Source organism: Podarcis raffonei, chromosome 16 (assembly GCF_027172205.1).
Source record: "Podarcis raffonei isolate rPodRaf1 chromosome 16, rPodRaf1.pri, whole genome shotgun sequence".
Classification (NCBI taxonomy): domain Eukaryota; kingdom Metazoa; phylum Chordata; class Lepidosauria; order Squamata; family Lacertidae; genus Podarcis; species Podarcis raffonei.
The window spans coordinates 774,021-795,130 of record NC_070617.1 but is presented as its reverse complement, the minus strand read 5'-3'; the positions used below and the strand labels follow the sequence as shown (position 1 = coordinate 795,130).

Below are 21,110 nucleotides of genomic sequence, written 5' to 3'. Positions count from 1 at the left end.
AGTCAGGGCGAAGGGGAATGTTTATTTTCTGAGGGAAGCTTCGGAGCTCAACAGCTGAGCACTTCCTCCCTGTCCTCTTTGGTTGGGGAAGATCTCCTCGCTTAAAACCCCAGCGAGCCATTGCTGCCTGTCAGGACGGAGAGTCCTGAGCTGGCCGGACCTGACCGGGTGCAGGAGGCGGCCTTGCTCTGTTCTTGAGTGTCAGCCCCAGCAGAGTTCATGCTGAGCGGATGGGGCCTGGCGGCACAGAGGGCAAGCAAACAGAGTGGCATGACTCGTCTCGGGTGGGCGGGAAGAGTGTTGGCAGCTCTGCGGATCCAGCTGGCAGCGAGGGAGTGGATCCATCCTCCCTCAGCAGCTTTCCCCCGCAGCCGGAGCAAAGGGGAAGGTTTTTGAGTTAGCCCCCATCCCCGTCCCCGCAAGGTCTGGGTTGCAGCTCAGCCCTTCTGACCGACTTGAGGAGCTGGGACTCTGACTCAGCCCAGACGGCGTGGAGATGACTCCCTCTTTCAAAGAAAACAATGATTTATCAATCGCCTTCTAAACCACCCTCTTGATTGACACAGAAGGTAACGGAAAACAGCTCAAGATGTTTAAAACAAGACTAGCAAGTGGATAGTCATGGCAAAGACCCATTTATCTGCCAGGAAAGCCTCTTGGGGCAAAAAGTGGGCACCTAGGCAGGGATGTTGTGCCACAGAACAGGGGCAGTCACTCTCAAGGCCCTGCTCTTCTGAGCTACTGCCTGAAGCAGCTTCTGAGATCTTCAGGGTTTGCAGGAGAAACTCACCCACAGACTGCCCTGATTTGTTGTGTGGATAAGGGACGAGGCGGTCTCTCAGCTCACCTGGTGCTAGGCTGTATAAGGCCTCATGCGTTACTACCGGCACCTTGAATTTGGCCCGTTACACGAACGGCACCCAGGGCAAATCCCACAAGTCAGGTGTTAAATGCCGGCAGTTGGTTTTCTCCACAGTTGCGACCTCTGGACCAACCCCGAGGGGAGCCCCACATTAGAGCCATGGCCGTAATCCAGTACAGTTCCTTTGGAGTTTTCCTGCATTGTCAGGGGTTGGGCTAGATGACCATGGGGGGTCCCTACAGAACCTACAGTTCTGTGAGTATCCACACATACCGAGCATGGTGTGGTTTTCTCCAGGCTGAGGCGGAGAGGGGTAGGCAGGATGCCAGAAAAATAACTGTTAGTGCATCTTGAGCGGATGTGAGAGCGATGTGGCTGTGGCATCTGTCGCCCCACTGATTGCCAGGGTTGATTCGGCTGATCTGGCGGGCGCCCCCTCCCTCCCTCCCTCCTGAAGCCGTGCGCTTGGTGGAAGAGGACGGCCATCCCCAATAGAAGGAGTGTTTTCAACGGTATACAGTGGTGCCCCGCAAGACGAACGCCTCGCAAGACGAAAAACCCGCTAGACGAAAGGGTTTTCCATTTTGGAGGTGCTTCGCAAAACGAATTTCCCTATGGGCTTCCTTCGCAAGACGAAAGCCCATAGGGAAATCTCCAGGACAGCGGGGAAGCGCAGCGCGTCTTCCCCAGTGTCCTCGGACCTCCTCCGAAGGCTGGCAGCGGGGCGGAGAGACCTCCTCCCGCCGCCAGCCTTCCGAAGGCTGCTCCGAAGGCTGCCGGTGGGGCGGAGGTCTCTCCGCCCCACCGGCAGCCGTCGGATGGCTGCGATCTGAAAATGCTGGCGGGCGGCAGCGAACGCTGCTCTGCCGCCCGCCAGCATTTTAAAAGCCCCGGGACAGCGGAGAAGTCTCCGCTGTCCTGGGGGCTTTTAAAATGCTGGCAGTCGGGAGGAAAGCCCTCCTGTCCCCGGAGCTTGCGGGGTGGGAGGTGGGGAGAAGGGCTTTTCTTCCCACCGCCAGCCTTCAGAACAGCCTTCTGAAGGCTGGCGGTGGGAAGAAAAGCCCTTGTCCCCCCCCCCCAGCCTTCAGAAGAGGTCGGGGGACAGACTGTCCCCGGACCTGGTCTGAAGGCGGTTTCCATAGGAACGCATTGATTGATTTTCAATGCGTTCCTATGGGAAACCGTGCTTCGCAAGACGAAAAACTCGCAAGAAGAAAAAACTTGCGGAATGAATTAATTTCGTCTTGCGAGGCACCACTGTACGATTATTGCTGCTTCTTGAGCCATCCCCTTGTGGTTTAATAAACCTCTGCGGTGTTGGGGGCGGTCCCAGACTTGTGCTGCCTGAAGCAGTCTAGCAGGGGCTCCGATAGGAACGGAAGCCTGGGGTGGGGAGGGCGCTTTCCTGCGGCTTCACCACCTGCCTCTCTTCCCTGCGCAGGAAGCTTATCCAGCAGCCCGGAGGAGATGTCTGGCGCCACGGAGGGCCACGAGACGTCCTCGGGGGTGGAGGTCGAGGCTTCCGACCTGAGCCTGAGCCTCACGGGGGACGAGGTGGGGCCCAACCGCACCTACACAGAGAGCTCGGCGGAGGAGAAGGACTCGGACAGCATGGACGACACGGGCCACTACTCCATCAATGAGATGAATCGCACCTACGACCGCTCCCACTCGGAAGAGGAGGAGGAGGAGGAAGAGGAGGAGGAGGAGGAAGAGGAAGAAGAGGTGGAGGCGGCCGAGGCCCAGCGGTCCCGCCGGCGAGCCCAGCGCAAGCGTCCCAACCGGGACCGGGACTCCTCGGACGATGAGCGGGCCCTGGAGGACTGGGTGGCCTCGGAGACGACGGGGCTGCCTCGGCCGCGCTGGCGGGTGGTGCAGGCGCTGCGGGAGAGGGCTCTGGGCTCCTGCGCCCGCTTCGTCCACGAGGCCTGCGGCGCCCAGGTCTTTGTGCAGCGCTTCCGGCTCCAGTACGGGCTGGAGGGCCACACGGGCTGCGTCAACACCTTGCACTTTAACCAGCGCGGCACCTGGCTGGCCAGCGGGAGCGACGACCTCAAGGTGGTGGTCTGGGACTGGGTGCGGAGGCAGCCGGTGCTGGAGTTTGAGAGCGGCCACAAGAGCAACGTCTTCCAGGTGAGGGGGCCTCCTTCGCCCAACCTTGGGGTTTGTTGGTTACAGCATAAAGCATTCAGAGTATCATAATAGTGAAAGGGGGAGCAGGCAATTTGAAAGGCCATAGATGGATTAGCAGCTCAAGACCTGGGTGAAGAGGAATGTTTTTGCTTGGTGCCGGAGCCACTGCAGGAAATGCCCTGTGCTCATGTTGCCACCCTCTGGACCTCTCATGGAGGAGGCATGCAAAGGAGGACCTGGGTCAGTCGATATGGGGAGATGCAGCCCATGACCTATTGGGGTCCTGAGTCTCTCAAGGCTTTGTAGGTCAAAACCAGCACTGGGAATTGAGCTTGGAAACTTAACGGGCACCCATTGCAGTTGGCCAAGATGGGTGTTGCATGCTCTGACCGTCTTGTAAGCAACCTGGCCACCAAATTCTGCACCAGCTAAAGTTTCTGAACCGCCTTCAGAGGCAGCCCCACATGCAACTGCCCTGTGCTCTTCAGTGGGGCAGGGCCCAATCCAACTGTGGCTTGAGCCCACAGGGCCCCTTCCTTTGTCAGCTCTTGATTGGTGGGTTTTGGGAGAGGGGGTGGGCCCACACTCCTGCTAGGGGCCTTCCCTGTTCTAGCAGCTGCTCCTGGGCAGGCCTTGAGCTCCACCTCCCTGGGTGTCACTCAAAGCCTGGGAAACCAAATTCCCCGCCCCCCCTTTCTGCATCTCCCCCCCGGCTGCGCTTCCTGCGACCTGGAAGGACCCCTTGCTCTCCGGAGGGTGGAGTCACTGCGGGGTCATTTTGTGTGCGGCTGGGTGTGTGTGTGTGTGTGTCTCCTTGTCCATCAGCTGCAGTCTCAGGGCCTCCTCTTTCTCTCTCCTGCCTGCCAGGCCAAGTTCCTCCCCAACAGTGGGGACTCCACCCTCGCCATGTGCGCCCGGGACGGCCAGGTCCGCGTGGCCGAGCTCTCCGCCACCCAGTGCTGCAAGACCACCAAGCGGGTGGCCCAGCACAAGGGGGCTTCGCACAAGGTGAGTGGGCCGGCTGGGGTGGAGGGAGGCCGGGCAGCTGGGCAGCAGGCTTCTAGTCCTGGGGGAGGGCGAGAGCTTGGGCCCATCTGCACACTTCGCTTCCCTAACGGGTGGTGGGGAAGGTTCAACCCTGGAGAATTGATCTGAAGGCCATCTGTCATGGATTCTTCAGTTGAGATGTCCTGCATCGCATGAGGTTGGGGTCCCTGCCATCTCTATAGTTCTGTGAGCCTTGGAAAAAGCCCCTTAGAGACGGAGGAGGAAGTGGAAAAGAACCGCACCCCTCCATCTTCCTCTTTCAGCCCTCTCCAGTGTTTGATGCGGGGCTCATGAGCAAGGGAGCAGCGCTGTGGGGTGCTATGGGGCATCACGGATGCCGGGGGGAATTCTCGAAGGTGCCATCTTGCCCAGGAGCCCCAAATTATCAGGCCCTGCCTGATGTCAGCGGCACTGAGGGCTGGGAAGGGCTGCAGCCTAGTCTTGCAAAAAGGCTTCAGGGATGTTTATATAGCTCGGAGGAGGATTTCCCCCGCTTTATTTATTTTTCTTTCATAAACATTTGTACACTTCTTGATTGTAAAAAAAAAAAAGCCTCAAAGCGGTTAGCAAAAAGATGAAACCATAAAATAGAAAGAATTGCAACAGTACAACATGCAAAAGTTGAAATACTTAAACAGGCTTAAATTTCTAATCACCTGGTAGGCTTGTCTGAACAGAATGCTTTTAGCAGGCCCTGAAAAGAGGACGGTGAATGTGCTTGCTTGGCATCAATAGGCAGGGAGTTCCAAAGGGCAGGTTCTGCCACACTAAACGATGGACTTCTTACAAACGTGGTGTTGGTATTATGTGGCAAGCCTAGTAGTGCCATTTCTGTCGATGGAAGCGCTTGTGTGGGCGCCTGTGGGGTCATCTTGCAGGTAAACTGGTCCCAGGTTGTCTTTATTGACTGATAGTAGCACCTTGAACTTGACCTGGTAGCAGATCTCAGAGCAGGGGCGGTGCATGCTGCAAAGGCCCCACCCCTGTCAGCAATCGTGTCACAGCTCCCTGCACTAGCTGCAGCTTCCGGGGTCAAGTGCAAGGGAAGCCCCACAAAGAGGGCCTTGCAGTAATCCAGTCCTGAAGTGACCGGTGCGTGAACTGGGGTGGCCAGGCTTTCCTGCTCACGGATGGCCGTAGCTGCCAGCTGCAGTTGGTCAAAGGCACTTCTGGCCACCGAGGCTCCCTGATCCTCAAAGGACAGCGCCGGGTCCAGAAGCTCCCCAAACTGCGAGGCTGCTCCAATTTCTCAGACCCGGGAGCTGCTCAACCACACTGCCTCCATCTTGCTAGGAAGTCTTTGGCCCTCAAGTTGCTCTGGCCTGGCAGCTTCTGGGCAGTGGGTCCCAAGGGAGTGCTGTCCGAGGGCACACAAAGGGTGATGGGGGGGGTCGCTGCAGTCCCCCCCCCTCAAACCAGCCCGTCTCTCTCTCTCTCTCTCTCAGTTGGCCCTCGAGCCAGACTCCCCCTGCACTTTCCTCTCGGCTGGCGAAGACGCCGTGGTCTTCACCATTGACCTGAGACAAGACCGGCCAGCTTCGTAAGTGTATAGGGCCCCCTCTCGTTGCTCTAACTCTCGGCCTGCCCCCCCCCAGTAGTTCTCCTGCCCCTTTCCCTACTTTAGCCCCAGCTTCTCCGGGGAGGTAGGATTTGGGTTCAGATTCCCCCCCCCCCCAGGCTGCCGAGCATTTGGGGTGGCAGCTGTCTTCCTCCCGCTCTGCCTTCCTGGCTCTACTGGGGCTGGTGCAGAAGGGCCCCCCTCCCTGGTTCTCTTCCTTGAAGTCTGGAGCCAGGAAACAGCTCCTTGCCACGTTTGAGCAGGACACGGCTGAGTCCATTGGGGTCTCCATGCTGGAGCCTGAAGGGGCGGGTGGGTTTTCTCCATCAGGACTCATAAGCTGTGGGGGGAGGTGTGTGTGTGTGTGTGTGTGTGTGTGTGTGTGTGTGTGTGTGCGCCGTATTTTTCACTCTATAAGACGCACCAGACCACAAGACACACCTAGTTTTTGGAGGAGGAAAACAAGAAAAAAAATATTCTGACTCTCAGAAGCCAGAACAGCCAGAGAAAGCAGCAATCCCTCTTGCTGTTCTGGCTTCTGGGATAGCTGCACAGCCTGCATTCTCTCCATAAGACGCACACACATTTCCCCTTACTTTTTAGGAGAGGAAAAGTGCGTCTTATAGAGTGAAAAATACGGTATCTATCCTTCTATCTCTATATCCCACCTTCCTCTAAGGAGCTCATTTCTCCCCACAACGACCCTGTGAGGTAGCATCTGCGAGAGGCAGTGAGTGGCCCAAGGACACAACTGGGGAACTTCATGGTTCAGTGGGGATTTGAACCCTGGTCTCTCGTGGCGAGGGGGGGGGTTGAGGAGGCTCTTTCCGCTGAGGTGAATTCAAGCCCCCCCCCCTCTCTGGTTTCCATCCTCAGGAAGCTGGTTGTGACGAAAGAGAAGGAGAAGAAGGTGGGCCTCTACACCATCTACGTGAACCCAGCCAACACCCACCACTTTGCTGTCGGGGGCAGAGACGAGTATGTCAGGTGAGATCCCTCCCGCCCGGCAACATCTCGGGGACCACTGAGCCCGCCCCCCGTCTCCCAGAACCCTGCTGTTCCAGCGAAGGCAGGGGAGGCCGTTGTCATGGCTGACGTTGGGGGGAGGCATTGGCCCACTTTGGGGTTCTGGGGGCCTGTGGGGTTGAGGGGAGGGAAGTGTCTTATTGGCTGGTTGTGGGGTCCATTGTGCCCCCCTCTTGGGCACCCGCGTCTCCCTCCTCCTGTGCCCCCTGCGGACGTCTCGCCAATGTGCAAAGGGATAATAATTTTATCATTTATACGTCACTCATCTGACTGGGTTGCCCCAGACACTCTGGGTGGCTTCCATCGCATATACAGTGGATCCGTGCTGGATGTACGTTTGCAACCCGCAGTGTTCGCAACCCACAGTGGCGCGTCTGCGCACGCGTGGGTTGGGATTCAGCACTTCTGCACATGCGCAAAGCGCGATTTAGCACTTCTGCACATGCACGACCGCCGAAACCCAGAAGTAATCCGTTGTGGTACTTCCGGGTTTTGGCGGGTGTGTAACCCAAAAAACGCAACCTGAAGCGGCTGTAAAACATAATGAAACATCAGTCGTTAAAAACCTCCTGATACAGTCCTGCCTTATTTGCTTTTAAATAAATGAATTGAAATGTCATGCCTTTCCTTGCTCAGAGCTGCCTGGAAGTCGCTCTCAGCCACCTGCTCACTGCGATGTGGCCTTGGGGTAACAGCCGTGAGCGAGGGAAGCCGGGCAGCAGCCCTGAGCAACTTACAGGCAACAGCCCCGGCAGACCCATGACTCTCTCTCTCCGGGTGCCTTCCCTATTAGGTGGGGAGCTCCCCATGCGACGTGATTTCAGTTATGCGCATGGGGGCATGGAACATAACCCCTGCGTAAGTGGAGGGACGCATGTAGAAGTAAACGAGGCTGCTGCTTTGCATGGTGCCTTCTTAAAATTGCAGTAATATCCAAGGCAACATAATGACTAAGTACAACAGTGCGATGTCAATATAAATTCTTTATATAATCTATACAGAACATTAAGCAGTATGAAATATATGAAACATGCACTTTCTGCAAAAGCAAATAAAGAATCTGACCCATTGCTTCTTTCAGAGACTTGCGTAGTCTACAAAGACTTTCAGAGACTTATAAGACTTATGTTTATTCGGTTCTATGTTTTCAAGAGAATCCATCAAGAGTGCATATTTTGTGACTTTCAGAGATTTATAAGATTTATGTTTATTTGGTTTTGCAGAGAGTGCATATTTCATATATTTCATACTGTTTAATGTTCTGTATAGATAATATAAAGAGTTGATATTGACCTAGCATTGCTGTATTTGGTCATCGTTGCCTCGGATATCACTGATAATTGTTTGCAACACAGGGGTTTAATTGTTTGGTTACTTCTTAAAACTGCAATCTGACCCCCTTTTCCCTTCTGGCATTTCCCCAGGGTCTACGACCAGCGGAAGATCAACGAGAACGAGAACAACGGGGTGCTGAAGAAGTTCTGCCCTCACCACCTGGTAAGGGCCTTCCTGGGGTCCATGTTCCTTCTTCCCTGCCAGGGTCTTTGCCCTTCATCCCCCAGACCTGCGGTGGTTCTGGTTGCAGGAACACAGTCTTCAAAGAGCGCCCAAAGAGCCTGGCTTCTGGGTCAGGCCAAGGGGGACCCGCCCAGTCCAGCCTCCTGTCCTCCCAGTGCCCAGTTGCTCCAAACAGCTTGGCAATCTGGACAGACTGCCCCTGGCGCTGGAGGTTCCATAAGAACACAAGAAGCGTCTGGCTGCTGAATCTGATCAGCCCACCTAGTCCAGCCTCATGTCGTCACAGGGGCTGGCTAGATGCCCCCAAGGAAAAGCCCCCCTAAATGAGTGGGATGCTGGATTGTTATGGACTGCCTCTCTCTGAAATCTTGGCCTGCCTGCCCCAAGTGCAAAAGCTGCCTCTGTGCTCAACCCACGTGGCTCTTGGGCATAAGAGCCATAAATAGCAACACCTTAGAGGTCCTGGGCCCTAAGGAAGTCAGATTAGCCTCAACCAGAGGCAGGGCCTTTTCAGTGCTGGCTCCAGCCTGGTGGACCGCTCTGTCTCATGAGACCAGGGCCCTGCGGGATCTGATCTCTTTCCGCAGGGCCTGTAAGACAAGAGTTGTTCTGCCTGGCCTTTGGCTTGGAATCAACTTGATCCCCTCCCGCTCTTCTTTTTTCCTTTCTCCTTCTGTGATGGAACTCCTATTTGGGGACTTCCCTGGCTTTTTTCTGGCCCACGTAGGACCAGTCTGGATAGTTGGCCTTGGTGAATATTTGATGTTTTCATCCCCAAAAAGTTTTTGATTTGAGTTTCTACTGAAATGAGGCTGCATTTTAATGCTGTATTTTAAGTTGTATTGTTTTTAAGTTGTATTTCAATATTTCAATCAATTGTTTTTACACCTGGTGTTAGCCGCCCTGAGCCCGGTCTTGGCTGGGGAGGGAGGGGTATAAATAATAATAATAATAATAATAATAATAATAATAATAATTACGATTATTATTATTATTATTATTATTATTATTATTATTATCTGGGGCTGGAGGGTCTTTGGGAAAGTGCTCTGCTGAGCTTTCCTCTGCTCCCCGATTCCTCCGTAGGTGAACAGCGATTCAAAAGCCAACATTACTTGTTTGGTCTACAGCCACGATGGGTCAGGTACGTGGGGCAGCTCTCTGGGGGGTGGGGTGGTCAGCCACCAAGCTTGGGGGGTTCATCTTCTGTCGTGTTGGGTGCCAGGACAGCCCTTGACCAGGAGAGACTGGGAGAGGAACCTTCCAGGGTGTCAGGGACAAGGAAGCACAATGGAGTGGAGGAGGGGATTTCCCTGGCCCAGTGCGCCCCTCCCTGGTGAAGGCTGGGGGGTCGTGATGTCTTAGAATCTGCTGGCCAGCCTCCCCCCCCCAGGCCAAAGAAAGTTCTCCCCTCCTGCCATTTCCCAGAAGCAACTGAGCTTTCCCCAATGTGTCTTGCTGCAGAGCTCGTGGCCAGCTACAACGACGAGGACATCTATCTCTTCAACGCGTCCCACAGTGACGGAGCCGAGTACCTGAAGAGATACAAGGGGCATCGGAACAACGCCACAGGTGCAGGAGCAGCCTCCCCCCCCTGGCAGGGGGAAATGCCCCCTGGCCCTGTGGGGCTGGCAGAGCTCCTGGCCTAGCCTCGCTCAAACTCCAGGCGCTTTTGCTAACGTTGAAAACTTCCAAGAAGGGGCAGGTCTGAGCTAGATATATATATGTAGGCAGGCAGGCAGTAGCCTCACAACTTACGTGAGGGTTATGTTTCGGGGGGCAGCATGCAAAGGGGAAATCGCACAAAGCCGGGACGACCCAGAATGCCCCACGTCTCTGTGTGACTATCGCTACCTGGGTAGATTGAGGCTTCTGGAAGGCTGTGGGTGGCTCCCATGAAATCTCAGGTGGTGGCCCCTTCAGACTGCCCCCCCCCAAATAATTTCCCCTCCACCCACACAAAGCTGCAGTTTCATAAGTAAATCACATGTGAGTTGTAGTGTTCCTGTAAATGTAATTATAAATGCATTCTCTTGCCAAAATGAGATTGATTTTGCCAGGGACCAAGCAGATAAGCAAGTGAGGAGAGGATTCCAAAGTCGTCGTCCCCCCAGCGGCACCCCCACAGTCCCCAATCAGCCCCTGCCCCTGTTCTCTCCCCACATGGCCCCCTTGATGGCCACAGGGCCCAGAGTCACAGCTTCCACGGCGCCCCCTGAGCAAGGGAGACTCGCTCCTCTGGGAAAGGAGGGAAGGAAGGGAAATGAAAGGGGGAGGCAGGTTCTCCTGGTCCCCCTAGTGCAGAGGGGGGGCTGCTGAGCTCTTGCCAGGAGGTGGCGCTTGGGGGGGGCAGTGGCTTTGCCAGGCACTCACCCAGACCACTTCTCTGCCTGCAGTGAAGGGTGTCAACTTCTACGGCCCCAAGAGCGAGTTTGTGGTGAGCGGCAGTGACTGCGGGCACATCTTCCTGTGGGAGAAGTCGTCCTGCCAAGTGGTGCAGTTCATGGAAGGCGACCGAGGAGGCGTGGTGAGGGGCGTGGCTGGCCGGAGGGCTGCTTGGGCTGGGAGGGGGGCACAGCTGGGCAGGATTTGTTAAGGGGTGGGTAGAATTCAGGGGGGCGGCAACCAGAAGGCCCGTCCTGTTGGCTCCTGGAAGAAATGGGTGCAGAACCCACCTCTCTCCTCAAGCAAATCTGCCACCCCTTCTTATCATCGGGGGAGGGGGGGGACGGACGGATGACACACCACCTTTTCTTCCTCCCCCAGCATATCTAGTTTGGGAGGGGCAGGAATGCAGGACAGAGCAGCGACTCCTCTGCTACTTTTTTGCCCTCTCAGCTGTTTCTGGGGCGACCCAAAGCCACAACTCCGCTCCAGAAAAAAAAGGTTTTTGGATATTCTTTCAGGTCAACTGCCTGGAGCCCCACCCTCACCTCCCAGTCTTGGCCACCAGCGGTTTGGATCACGACGTCAAGGTCTGGGCCCCGACGGCAGAGGTGCCCACCCAACTCACTGGCTTGAAGGAGGTGAGGGACGCCTTCTCAGCCCCATGGAGACTCGGGGGCGGCTGCTGGCCAAGCCCCTCTCTCCTGCAGTCTGGGGGAAGCTAGCATGGCGGTTGGGGTGGGGGCTTCCGGTTTTGGTTGGGGCCAGGGATGAGGGTGATGGTGGATGTTGGAGGAGACCATATAACACCGGTCCCGAAAGACCTACACTGGCTCCCAGTACGTTTCCGAGCACAATTCAAAGTGTTGGGGCTGACCTTGAAAGCCCTAAACGGCCTCAAAGGCCCAGTAGACCTGAAGGAGCGTCTCCACCCCCATCATCCAGCCCGGACACTGAGGTCCAGCGCTGAGGGCCTTCTGGCGGTTCCCTCCCTGCGAGAAGCCAGGTTACAGGGAACCAGGCAGAGGGCCTTCTCGGTAGTGGCACCCGCCTGTGGAACACCCTCCCATCAGATGTCAAGGAACTAAACAATTAGTGATGCGCTTGTGGGAAGCGCATCAATACTGGAGCCAGTGGCCATTCAATGAAGCGGAGGATTGGAAGGTTCAGGACAGATAAAAGGCCGTCCCTCTTCACTAGACGGGCCACTGAGTCGGCAGGGACACCCAGGGGCATCTAGTCCAACCCCGTGCAGTGCAGGAGTCTTGGGTTCTGAATGGGCCCTGGGCAGCCCAGTGACCCTCTCCCTCTCCTCCTCCTCCTCCTCCTCCTCCTCCTCCTCAGGTGATAAAGAAGAACAAGCGAGAGCGGGACGAAGACAGCCTGCACCACACAGACATGTACGAGAGCCACCTGCTCTGGTTCCTGATGCACCACTTCCGACAGAGGCGGCACCACCGGGTAGGGCGGACGGGCCAGGCTGAACCGGGGGGGGGGGCAGGTGGTAGGAAGACCGGGAAGGGGGCGTTGAAGCTCACTCCATGGGGGTTCCGGTCGGTTGGGAGGGCGTGGGGCTGCTCTCACTGCCGCCCAGTGGGTGATAGGGACACAGGAAGTTGCCTTAGGCAGAGTCAGGCCAACGGTCCATCCAGGTCAGCACTGCCTACTCTGACTGGCAGCAGCAGCGGCTCTCCACGGGATCGGACCCAAGGCCTTCTGCATGCAGGCAGGTGTCCGCTGCTGAGTTAAAGCCCTGAATGACGCAGCCGCGGGTGAGCCTGTTTTGGCGATGGGCTGAGCCCCCCCTGCTCTCCCCTCCCCCCCAATAATGGGACATGGTCACAGCCCCCTACTCTTCCCTTTCCCCCAGCGCCGAAGAGATCCAGGCACCGGGGCGACGGACAGCGACTCGGACGAATCCCCCAGCTCCTCTGACACGTCGGACGATGATGAGGAAGGCCCGGATCGGGTGCAGTGCATGCCTTCTTGAGACCCCCCCTCCGAGGATGAGGAAGAGGTGGGGGCGTGAAGAGTGTGCAGACTTGAATCGGCAACAAGATGCCCACCACTTTGAATGGCCACCTATTCCCCCCCCTGCTTTTTACTGAAACACCAAGGAAAGCCCCCCCTGCCCCCCGCCCTCCTTGTCGCTTGCCCTCCCCCAGGGGCAACCTGCTTGGCATTAATTGCACTTGGACTTTGCTTGAGGGGGGCGGGGGGGACACACACACATGGGACGCCCTGGGATCCCCTTCTGCTCTCCCCCTCCTCTCTCTCTCTCTCTCTGCCTCGGTTTTGGCATGGGGAAGAGGGAGGCCTGCCCCCTTCCACCCCCCCATTTCCCCAGAGGCATGGGGTGGGGGGAGTGGGGAGGGAAGGGCCTTGGTTGCTGACCCCCCCCCCCGGGCCATTCCCTGTGAAGCTTCCTTTTGAGTGAGCTGAGTTCGGGTTCTGCCTCCCTCCTCCTTCCCTTTCAGATGTTGGTGTGAGCCCCAAAGGGGGCATTTTTTTGGAGGTTTTGTGCTTTTTTCTCCCGCGCCCCCCCCCACTCCCATTTTTGAGGAGTGCCCTTGCTTGCCCGCTTTCAGGATGAGCAAACTTGGACTCTTTGCTTTATTTCTGATTACATTTTCTTTTTTTTTGAGGGGGGGGCATTCTTCTCCCTCCGCCTCCTGTTTTTTGTGTTCTTCCTTCAGCAGAGTTCTAGCGGCATGAAGAACCCCCTTTTGCAGTCTAGAGCTTGCCTTGGCCCCCTCGGACGCCCCTTCGCCCAACCTTTTTGGAGAGTAAAGGTTTTTGGTTTTTGGTTAAGAGATGGTTTAAATGCAGAGAAGAGTCGTGGGGCAGATGCCCCTCCCCCTTTCGCGGTGGGGAGGGGGGCTCACTGCTGCCCTGCGGAGGGAGAGGGGTTCTCGTGGGATCCCCTCCATTTGCCCGAAGGTTCTTTGTGTTTCATTTCCGCCGTTCCCCTTCCCTTTAAAAAATAATCTTATTTGTTTTCAAAAACAACTGCCCTTCCCCCCCTCCCATCGCTGTTTAGAGGCCTAATTTTATATGTATTAAACAAGACAAGAACCAAATTAAAACTTGGATGTTATCAAGTTAAAATTATTGTAAAAGTTTAAATATATATATTATATAAATGCAATAAAAGAATTGAGAGACAGGCCTGGCTGTGTGTGAAATGGGTCCCCTGGGCGCCTGGCCAGAGGTTCCTCTTTGGCTCCGTGGGGCTGGTTGCCTTTGTCCTTCTTGGGACAGGAGGTGGGGCTCTGGCCCCCCTTTCTGCAGCCTCGTTCACCTAATAGACTCTAGAGGCCTGGAGGGGGCTCTCACTTCAGCCGCCCCCCCTGCTTCTGCCTGACCCTTCCTTGCCTTTGTCCCCTCTTTCCTAAATCACCTTTTTATTTTTTGCTTCTCTGGCTGTGCCAGCACTTCTGTGTCCCCTGTGCGTCTCCTTGAGTCAGCCAAACTGCTGGAGCATCTTGCCTTCGCGATAAGGACATCTTTGGCATCAGCAATATCGAGATCTTCTTTCCAAAGGCAGCCAGCCAGGGGCTGAACTCTTCAGCCTCAAATCCTGGTTTGGTTTTGCTTTTGGGGAGGGTGGCATCCCATAGGGGTGGCGCTGTGGGTTAAACCACAGAGCCTAGGACTTGCCGATCAGAAGGTTGGCGGTTCGAATCCCCGCGACGGGGTGAGCTCCCGTTGCTCGGTCCCTGCTCCTGCCAACCTAGCAGTTCGAAAGCACACCAGTGCAAGTAGATAAATAGGTACCGCTCTGCAGGAAAGTAAACGGCGTTTCTGCGCGCTGCTCTGGTTTGCCAGAAGCGGCTTAGTCCTGCTGGCCACATGACCCAGAAGCTGTACGCCGGCTCCCTCGGCCAGTAAAGCGAGATGAGCGCCGGAACCCCAGAGTCGGTCACAACTGGACCTAACGGTAGGGGTCCCTTTACCTTTACCTATCCCATAGGGGCAGCGCAGAGTTTGAATAGTGGGGGAGGACTCAGTAGCCGTGCCCACCCGCTCCCTACCAAATAAGAGCCAGTGGCTTCACTTGGGGGTCAAGCAGACTAGCCCCCTCATTTTAAATGTATTTTAATATTGTGTTGGAAGCTGCCCAGAGTAGCTGAGGAAACACAGCCAGATGGGCGGGGTATAAATAATAAATTATTATAATACTATTATTATTAAAGAGAGCCTCAGGCCGGCTTTTTTTGGGAGCGATAGAGTGAGTGCCTCGCTTTGTCAGAGTAAGATGCCTTGAATGTTTTGGCTGCATCCAGAGAGCAGCTTCATTCCCAAAATAAATTAATGCCCAAACAGTAAAGGCGAAGAAGGAAGGAGTGTGTCAAGGAGGGGCCTCAAATTACAGACTCATAGAGCTGGAAAGGGCCCTCCCGCAGTCATCTAGTCCAACCCACCGCCATGCAGTGATCACAGCTGAAGCATCCCTGGCAGGCAGCCATCCAACAGATGCAGCCCTCAACCCCCCCAAAAAGTTATCTTTAGGGATGGTGAGGTGGCCCCTTCGGTTGTGAGAACGGCTCTTCCTACACGCAAACACCCCCCCTCCCAGTGCCTGCCAGCTGCCTGGCATTGTCTTCCTCCTCTTCCAGTTTGAGTATGGGGGGGGCGGGGAGCTTAGCTTACTTGCACCAAACACCCAGGAACTTGGGGGGGGGGCTTCTATGCTGTTTGGCTGCAAGGGGCCCCTCGGAAGGGACAATCGCTCCCCTTGTCGCCCTCTCCTCCTCCAACCTCCACCTGCTTAACTGAGAGGGGAGAAGGTGTGTTTTTTTTTAAAGAAAGAACACAGTCATCATGTACACAATACCTTTTGACTTTTATTTCCATGATTAGCACAATGACTCTCATTACATTTTGGAGAGAAAATTCGAGGGTGGGGATCAGGGGAGAGTAATCAAAGCAGGAGCTTTTATTCCTTTACTCTAAAAAAAAACAAAAAACAAAAACCCTTAAAAAAATTAACTTTGCAGTTATGACAAGTTTTGATTAAAGAAACATTTTTCCTTTTTTTAAAAAAAAGCGAAGAACATCGCCACTTACAGGAGAAGGTAGGAATGAACAGTGCAAGTCAGCAAGCCACTTTGGGGGGGAAGGGGCACCAATTTGGGCACAGCTCAAGAGTTTGGGGTGGGAGCTGTGGAGACCCCTGACCCCTCGTGTTGACTTGGAAACATGGAATTGGAGAGCGGGTGAGTGGGCTGCAGGCGGCCGAATCCAGACCCCCCCCCCCGTCAATGCAGGACTTGGGCTGTCCTTGAGAGCAACTTCCTTTTTAACTTCCCTTCTGCTGGGCAGAAAGACTGCCATCCATCACTTCCACTCGACTGTTAAAACACACTCGCTTCAGTGGTTTTTCTGAATCTGGACAACGGCCCCGATCCAGCGCGGTGGAAGCGAACCCTGCATCCCCCCCCCCCATTTCATTGGGAACACTTAACCCACAACACTCTGGCGGCAGTTATTTAGCACCCATGGCTCACTTCCTTGTCATTGGCCGTCCCAGGAGTACTGGCTTTCCCCGTTTTTTAAATGTACATTTTTCATTTATTGAAGCTGGCAGTGCTCAGCCTAGGCATAGGCAAACTCCGGCCCTCCAGATGTTTGGGACTACAATTCCCATCATCCCTGGCCGCTGGTCCTGTTAGCTAGGGATGATGGGAATTGTAGTCCCAAACATCTGGAGGGCTGGATTTTGCCTGGAACAGATTTTTTTCTCACCTGTGTGGCTACAGTGATGGAGGGTGGAGTTGCCCACGGGGAAGGGGGCAGGCTATCTGGTTGTGGATGAGGAAGGCTGGCAAAGGAAAGGAAAAGCTGTTCATTTGCAGAGTGTAGTGTGAGAGACCCCAATGGCCATCTCGACTAGCCCCCCGCAATGCAGGAATGACAGGCGAAGAATCCCTGGCAGGTGGCCATCCAGCCTCTCTTTAAAAACCTTCAAGGAAGGAATCTATAGCAGAGAATGGTGCAAACAAGGCTCAGGGACATCTCAGCCCACGAGTAAAATACCCCAACCTGCCCCCCCATAACAGCCAAGTTCATTTACTTGCAGGGGGTGGCGGCAAATATTTTCCACAGGTCCGCTTGATTTGAGTGAACCCAAGAGAGGCCCTTTTTTTATCCTGACTTTACACAGAATACTGCCTTTTTCAATAAATCTTCACAACAACCCTTCGAGGTAGTCCTTGTCTCTCCACCGTTTATTTTTGGCTTAGCCAAATTGTATGCAAACAAAATACCCCATCAGCTATACGGAAGTTATGCTTATTTATCGCTTTGTTCAAAGAAACACACTTCTTTAATCAAAAATTGTGTTGAGTTAGAAACTAATACTTTGTTACAGTTCCTGTTTGCTGTGGTTTGGTTTTTTGTTTTGGTCCACTTGACAAAAAAAAAAAAGAGAGAATAAGTTAACACTAAACACTCAATATTATATTTAATATACATATATTTATAATATATATGTACACACAGTTAGCACGGTCTGAGCATCAGGGGTCAGGGACAGCTGGGGAGGGAGGAAGTAGAGAGAGCTGGCGGAGAGGCAGGATTGGGGCCTGGGTGTTTCCTTCCCCTGTTCTGGCTCCTGGAGCTTCTGTCCAGCTGTAGCGGACTACAATTCATGCACCTGAACTTAATACGGAGGGCGGGTTTGTACTATTAAAAGAAAATAAAAACCCTGACCCTGTCCCAGAATTTTAAATCTAAGACACCAGAGGTGGCAACTGGTTTGACTGGTAACATTCAGTCTGCGTGGAAATTGCCTCTTTGTGCTCATCTTGGAGGTGAGAAAGTGTTGTGGTGGGTTAATTTAACATTACAGACACTTGAGGTGGCGCAATTTTGGGTTGCGCACTGCGTCAAACCTGGAAGTACCAGAACAGGTTACTTCTGGGTTTCGGCACATGCGCAGAAACACTAAATCGCTCTTTGCTTATGTGCAGAAGCGTCAAATTGCAGCCCGCGTGTGCGAAGATGCGCGGGTCACAGGTTGCGAACCTGCCTCCTGCACAGATCACGTTCACAACCCAAGCGTCCACTGTATGTGCAAAGTTGCTTTTGTGTGTATGTGTGTTTATATATATATATGTGGCTTGTGGGAAGGGTTCTTTTAAACATTGCAGGGCCTTGCTTATTGGTGGCTCAGCAGCAGAGCACATGCCTGGCTTGCAGAAGGCCCCAGATTCAATCCCCAAGCAGTGTCTCCAGTAGGGCTGGGAATTTCCCCTGCCTGACATCCTGGAGACGCAGGGTGGGTGTGGGTGTGGGTGTGTGGCGCAACCACAGCTGGGGGGCCACACAGGTGTGTGTCTGCCTCTCCACCCCCAGCCCTGACCTAGCAGAGAGCCTCCTTTCTCTCTGGCAATGTCACTGGCCTTGCAAAATATTTGAGGCGTATTCATCCGGAGACCAGGCAAGGGCTGCCCTTTAAGAGCGGTGAAGGACTTGGCCATGCCAAGGGTGGTGGGTATTTAGCCCCAAAGCAAAAAAAAAAAAAAGTGTTTTCTGCATCCTGTGATTCTGAGCTGCCTCCTAATCAGCCCCTTTGTTCTTCGCTTTGTTTTGAGCCATTTGTTCGCTTTTTACTTCCAGCCTCACCCCCCGCAACCACCACCCTGTTTCTTTTTTGACACTATTTTTACCCGCTGCCAATTTGCTAATTTGCAATGACATCACCACCACCAACTGTTCAGCTGTAAACATCAGAAGTGTGTGTCTGTGGGGTGTGGGTACTTAAGGGCAGCTGAACCAGAGACCACCCTTCTGCCGAGGTTTTGGCTTTGAGAAGGCAGAGGCTTCCTGGGGCTGATTTTTGTTACGGTAGGACCTTGGAAGGAGTCGGGGGGGGGAGAAAGAAGGCAAAGGCGGCAGTAGCAGCCCCTTCCCTCCTGCGCAATTTTTGCGCCTCCCAACAGCGTTTGCTGAAGCGCTTCTGCACGTCTTCACACAAAGGCTTCTCTTAGGAGGGCACCAAGCAAGTGCAAGCAGCCCAGAGCCCTCCCCAGTGTCCCTGACCCCCTTAGCTGAGAGCGAATGCTCCCCTCTGCTACTACCGCTCCTCATAGCTTTTCCGCAGGACCCCAGACTCTATATATATCTTGATTTGAAATGTGGTTGACCTCTGGAAGAGCAAGGAGGCTGATAAGCCCCTTCCACAGTCATGGAATTGCTGAATCAGAAGCAACATCTAGTCCAAGCCCCCACATCTAAATCGCAACGAAGGCATCCAGGACAGATGGCCCTCCGCTTAAAAACCTCCGGCGAAGGAGAGTCCACATGCTCTGGCCCCTTCCTCTAGGCTTGGCTCAATCCAGAAGCATAACAAGTCCGGTGCTGAGAGCCCGGCTGAGTGTGCCATGCGCCCTTGGAGTTGTGTCCAGATGTGCACAGCCAACCTTGCGAGAAGGCGCTTTGTGGTGCATCTTGGAGGCGAGGCCCCACCATGCCAAACTGAAGGCAGGCAGGGGGGTGCAGAGTGGTTGCAGGGACGGCAGCCTGCCTCTCTCGAACGGGGGCCATTGCCTGTCTCTCTCCTGCCGCTGACCCCTTGCCTTGCTCCAGAGGAGCCCTCCCCGCCCCACCTCGCTCCTCCTTTCCACCAGCTCTCTGGACTTCTGAACAGTCATTGCACACCAACACGCACCTAGGGAGTTTTGTGCCAGGAATGCATCTGGTTGGGCAGGAACGACCCACTGCGGCCGAGATCCTGACCCAGGGAATTGGGGGGGGGGGGAGAGATTGAAGGCAAGGCTCAGGCTGTGTGTGGTGGGTGGAGAGGCAGCGGGATTGCCAGGGGGTGGGGAAGGGGAGAGCTAAACAAGATGCCTTGTAAGAAACACAGACCTAGCCCACCTGTTGATACGTAACACAAAAGAACACAACACTACCTGCAAGGGGGAAGGGCAGAAGCAGGTGGTCTCGCTTTAAGGTGGGGGGGGGGCAGGGAGAAAAGAGGAGGAAATACCACCTGGCCAACAATACCAGGATGCACAGCGCAGTTTTTCAGCATTAATTAAATAATATATATATATATTTCCTTTTGCAGTCTGATGCAAGTTCCACTGTTTGGGTGGGTCTCTTTTTTCCCCCACCCCAGAACAGGTGCAGTTAGTTTAATGGCAATATATGTGCAATGGAAGCTGCAGCAGAGAGACGAACGCAGCAGCCAGGATCACAGCTTTGGGCGCCCAGAAACAGTCACGTGGCCCCCCCTTCCCTTCCTCCTCCTCCTCCTCCTCTACACCCCCAGCAGCCATGTGAGGCAGGGAGACTGTCTTCATCTGGCTCCATCTGGAAACAAACTATGTGGGGAGACAGAGAGAAGCAGACAAATCCCACTTTCCTCCTTGCTGCATGTGGATTACTGTTTTCCCCCCATTTGTTCCTTAAACATTTTAGCCTGCTTACACACACACACACACACACACACACACACACACACACGGCAGCTGCTCAGCACCCAAGGGGGCTGCATGTGCTGCAGGGGGAGGCAACATGTATTTCTCTGTAAGCAGAAATGTGGCCCCTCAGGACTTCCCTGATTTATTTAAGACACGGGTGTCTCGATGATCGTATGCAGGGATGCAGGATGAGTGCATGCAAGCAGTGTCACCGGCTCTCTTGGGTCTGGGCAGGTGGGGAGGCTGCTGGTAGCCTTGGTTGCTTCAGAGGTGCCCCTGTTGCAACCAGAGAGCATCAAGAGGCCTGCCCTCCATATCAGGCTGTCTCCTGGGTGTGTGGAGGGCCAACAGGCAGGCAGGCAATTCCACAGGGAAAGCCTCAAGGGTCCCACCATCCCCATGCCCCCCCCACCTACCAGTCCCCCCCCCCATCTATGACAATGCAGCCACTGAGCAGAACAGCAAGGCGGTCCACAAGCTGAGGAGTAGAAATCACGGCAAAGAAAAAGACGCGGCGATTAAGTGTTGGCCCCCTGTGGAAATGGCCCTCCGCTCAAGGTGAGCCAGCAGGCAGGGGGTGGGGGGTGGTGGACTGAATTGGGGCAGAAGTGGCACCAAGTCAGCCCCCTGAGGAAGGAGAAGTAGGAGGAGGAGGAAGGGGTCAATGTCTCTGGCGACAACGGAGGAAGAGGCATCCATGGAGCAAGTTGAAGGAGAGGCGGTAGCGGCACGACCAACACCGAGGAAAGGCACAAAGTCGGGGAGGGGCAGGCAAGGAGGCTGGCAGGCCAGTGGGGGTGGGCTGGTGTGTGTCACCCCCCAGCTTGCCTCCTGGTGAAAGGCCTGCTCTCCCACCCCAGGGTTAGCACAGACTGGCAGGGAAGGAGCAGACCCCCAAATTGAACCCAGCTCTCTCCACACAAACTTTTGTTCTCTCTCCTCTCTCTTTATCTCAAGCTGTATTCCCCCCCCAACTCCTGTCTTCCGCTTGTCCCCCTCCCTGCTCAGCAGGTACTTAGCACCCCTGCCCTGGGACTCCAGCACCCTAGCCCTCCGCCCCAGAGATAACACCCTGGGAGAAAATTTAAATGCCCTCCCTCCGCAGCTCGCCTCTGCAACCAGCTGTTCCCCCCAAAAAAAGCCTTTTAGG

The 21,110-nt window shown here is 54.8% G+C and overlaps 1 protein-coding gene across 2 annotated transcripts in view; it reads left to right on the top strand.

Annotated features, from left to right (window-relative positions):
- DCAF8 (DDB1 and CUL4 associated factor 8) overlaps positions 1 to 13,695 on the top strand; it is a 41,836-nt gene extending 28,141 nt beyond the window's left edge. For both annotated transcript variants that reach the window (XM_053368146.1, XM_053368144.1), the window contains 11 exons: positions 2,304 to 2,995; positions 3,863 to 4,003; positions 5,488 to 5,582; positions 6,477 to 6,587; positions 8,051 to 8,123; positions 9,231 to 9,288; positions 9,609 to 9,716; positions 10,541 to 10,671; positions 11,051 to 11,170; positions 11,874 to 11,990; positions 12,400 to 13,695. In XM_053368146.1, the coding sequence (XP_053224121.1) occupies positions 2,304 to 2,995; positions 3,863 to 4,003; positions 5,488 to 5,582; positions 6,477 to 6,587; positions 8,051 to 8,123; positions 9,231 to 9,288; positions 9,609 to 9,716; positions 10,541 to 10,671; positions 11,051 to 11,170; positions 11,874 to 11,990; positions 12,400 to 12,519 (1,766 nt within the window). In that variant the 3' untranslated portion in view covers positions 12,520 to 13,695. The remainder of the gene's footprint in view (positions 1 to 2,303; positions 2,996 to 3,862; positions 4,004 to 5,487; positions 5,583 to 6,476; positions 6,588 to 8,050; positions 8,124 to 9,230; positions 9,289 to 9,608; positions 9,717 to 10,540; positions 10,672 to 11,050; positions 11,171 to 11,873; positions 11,991 to 12,399) is intronic.
- The last annotated feature ends 7,415 nt before the right edge of the window (positions 13,696 to 21,110 follow it).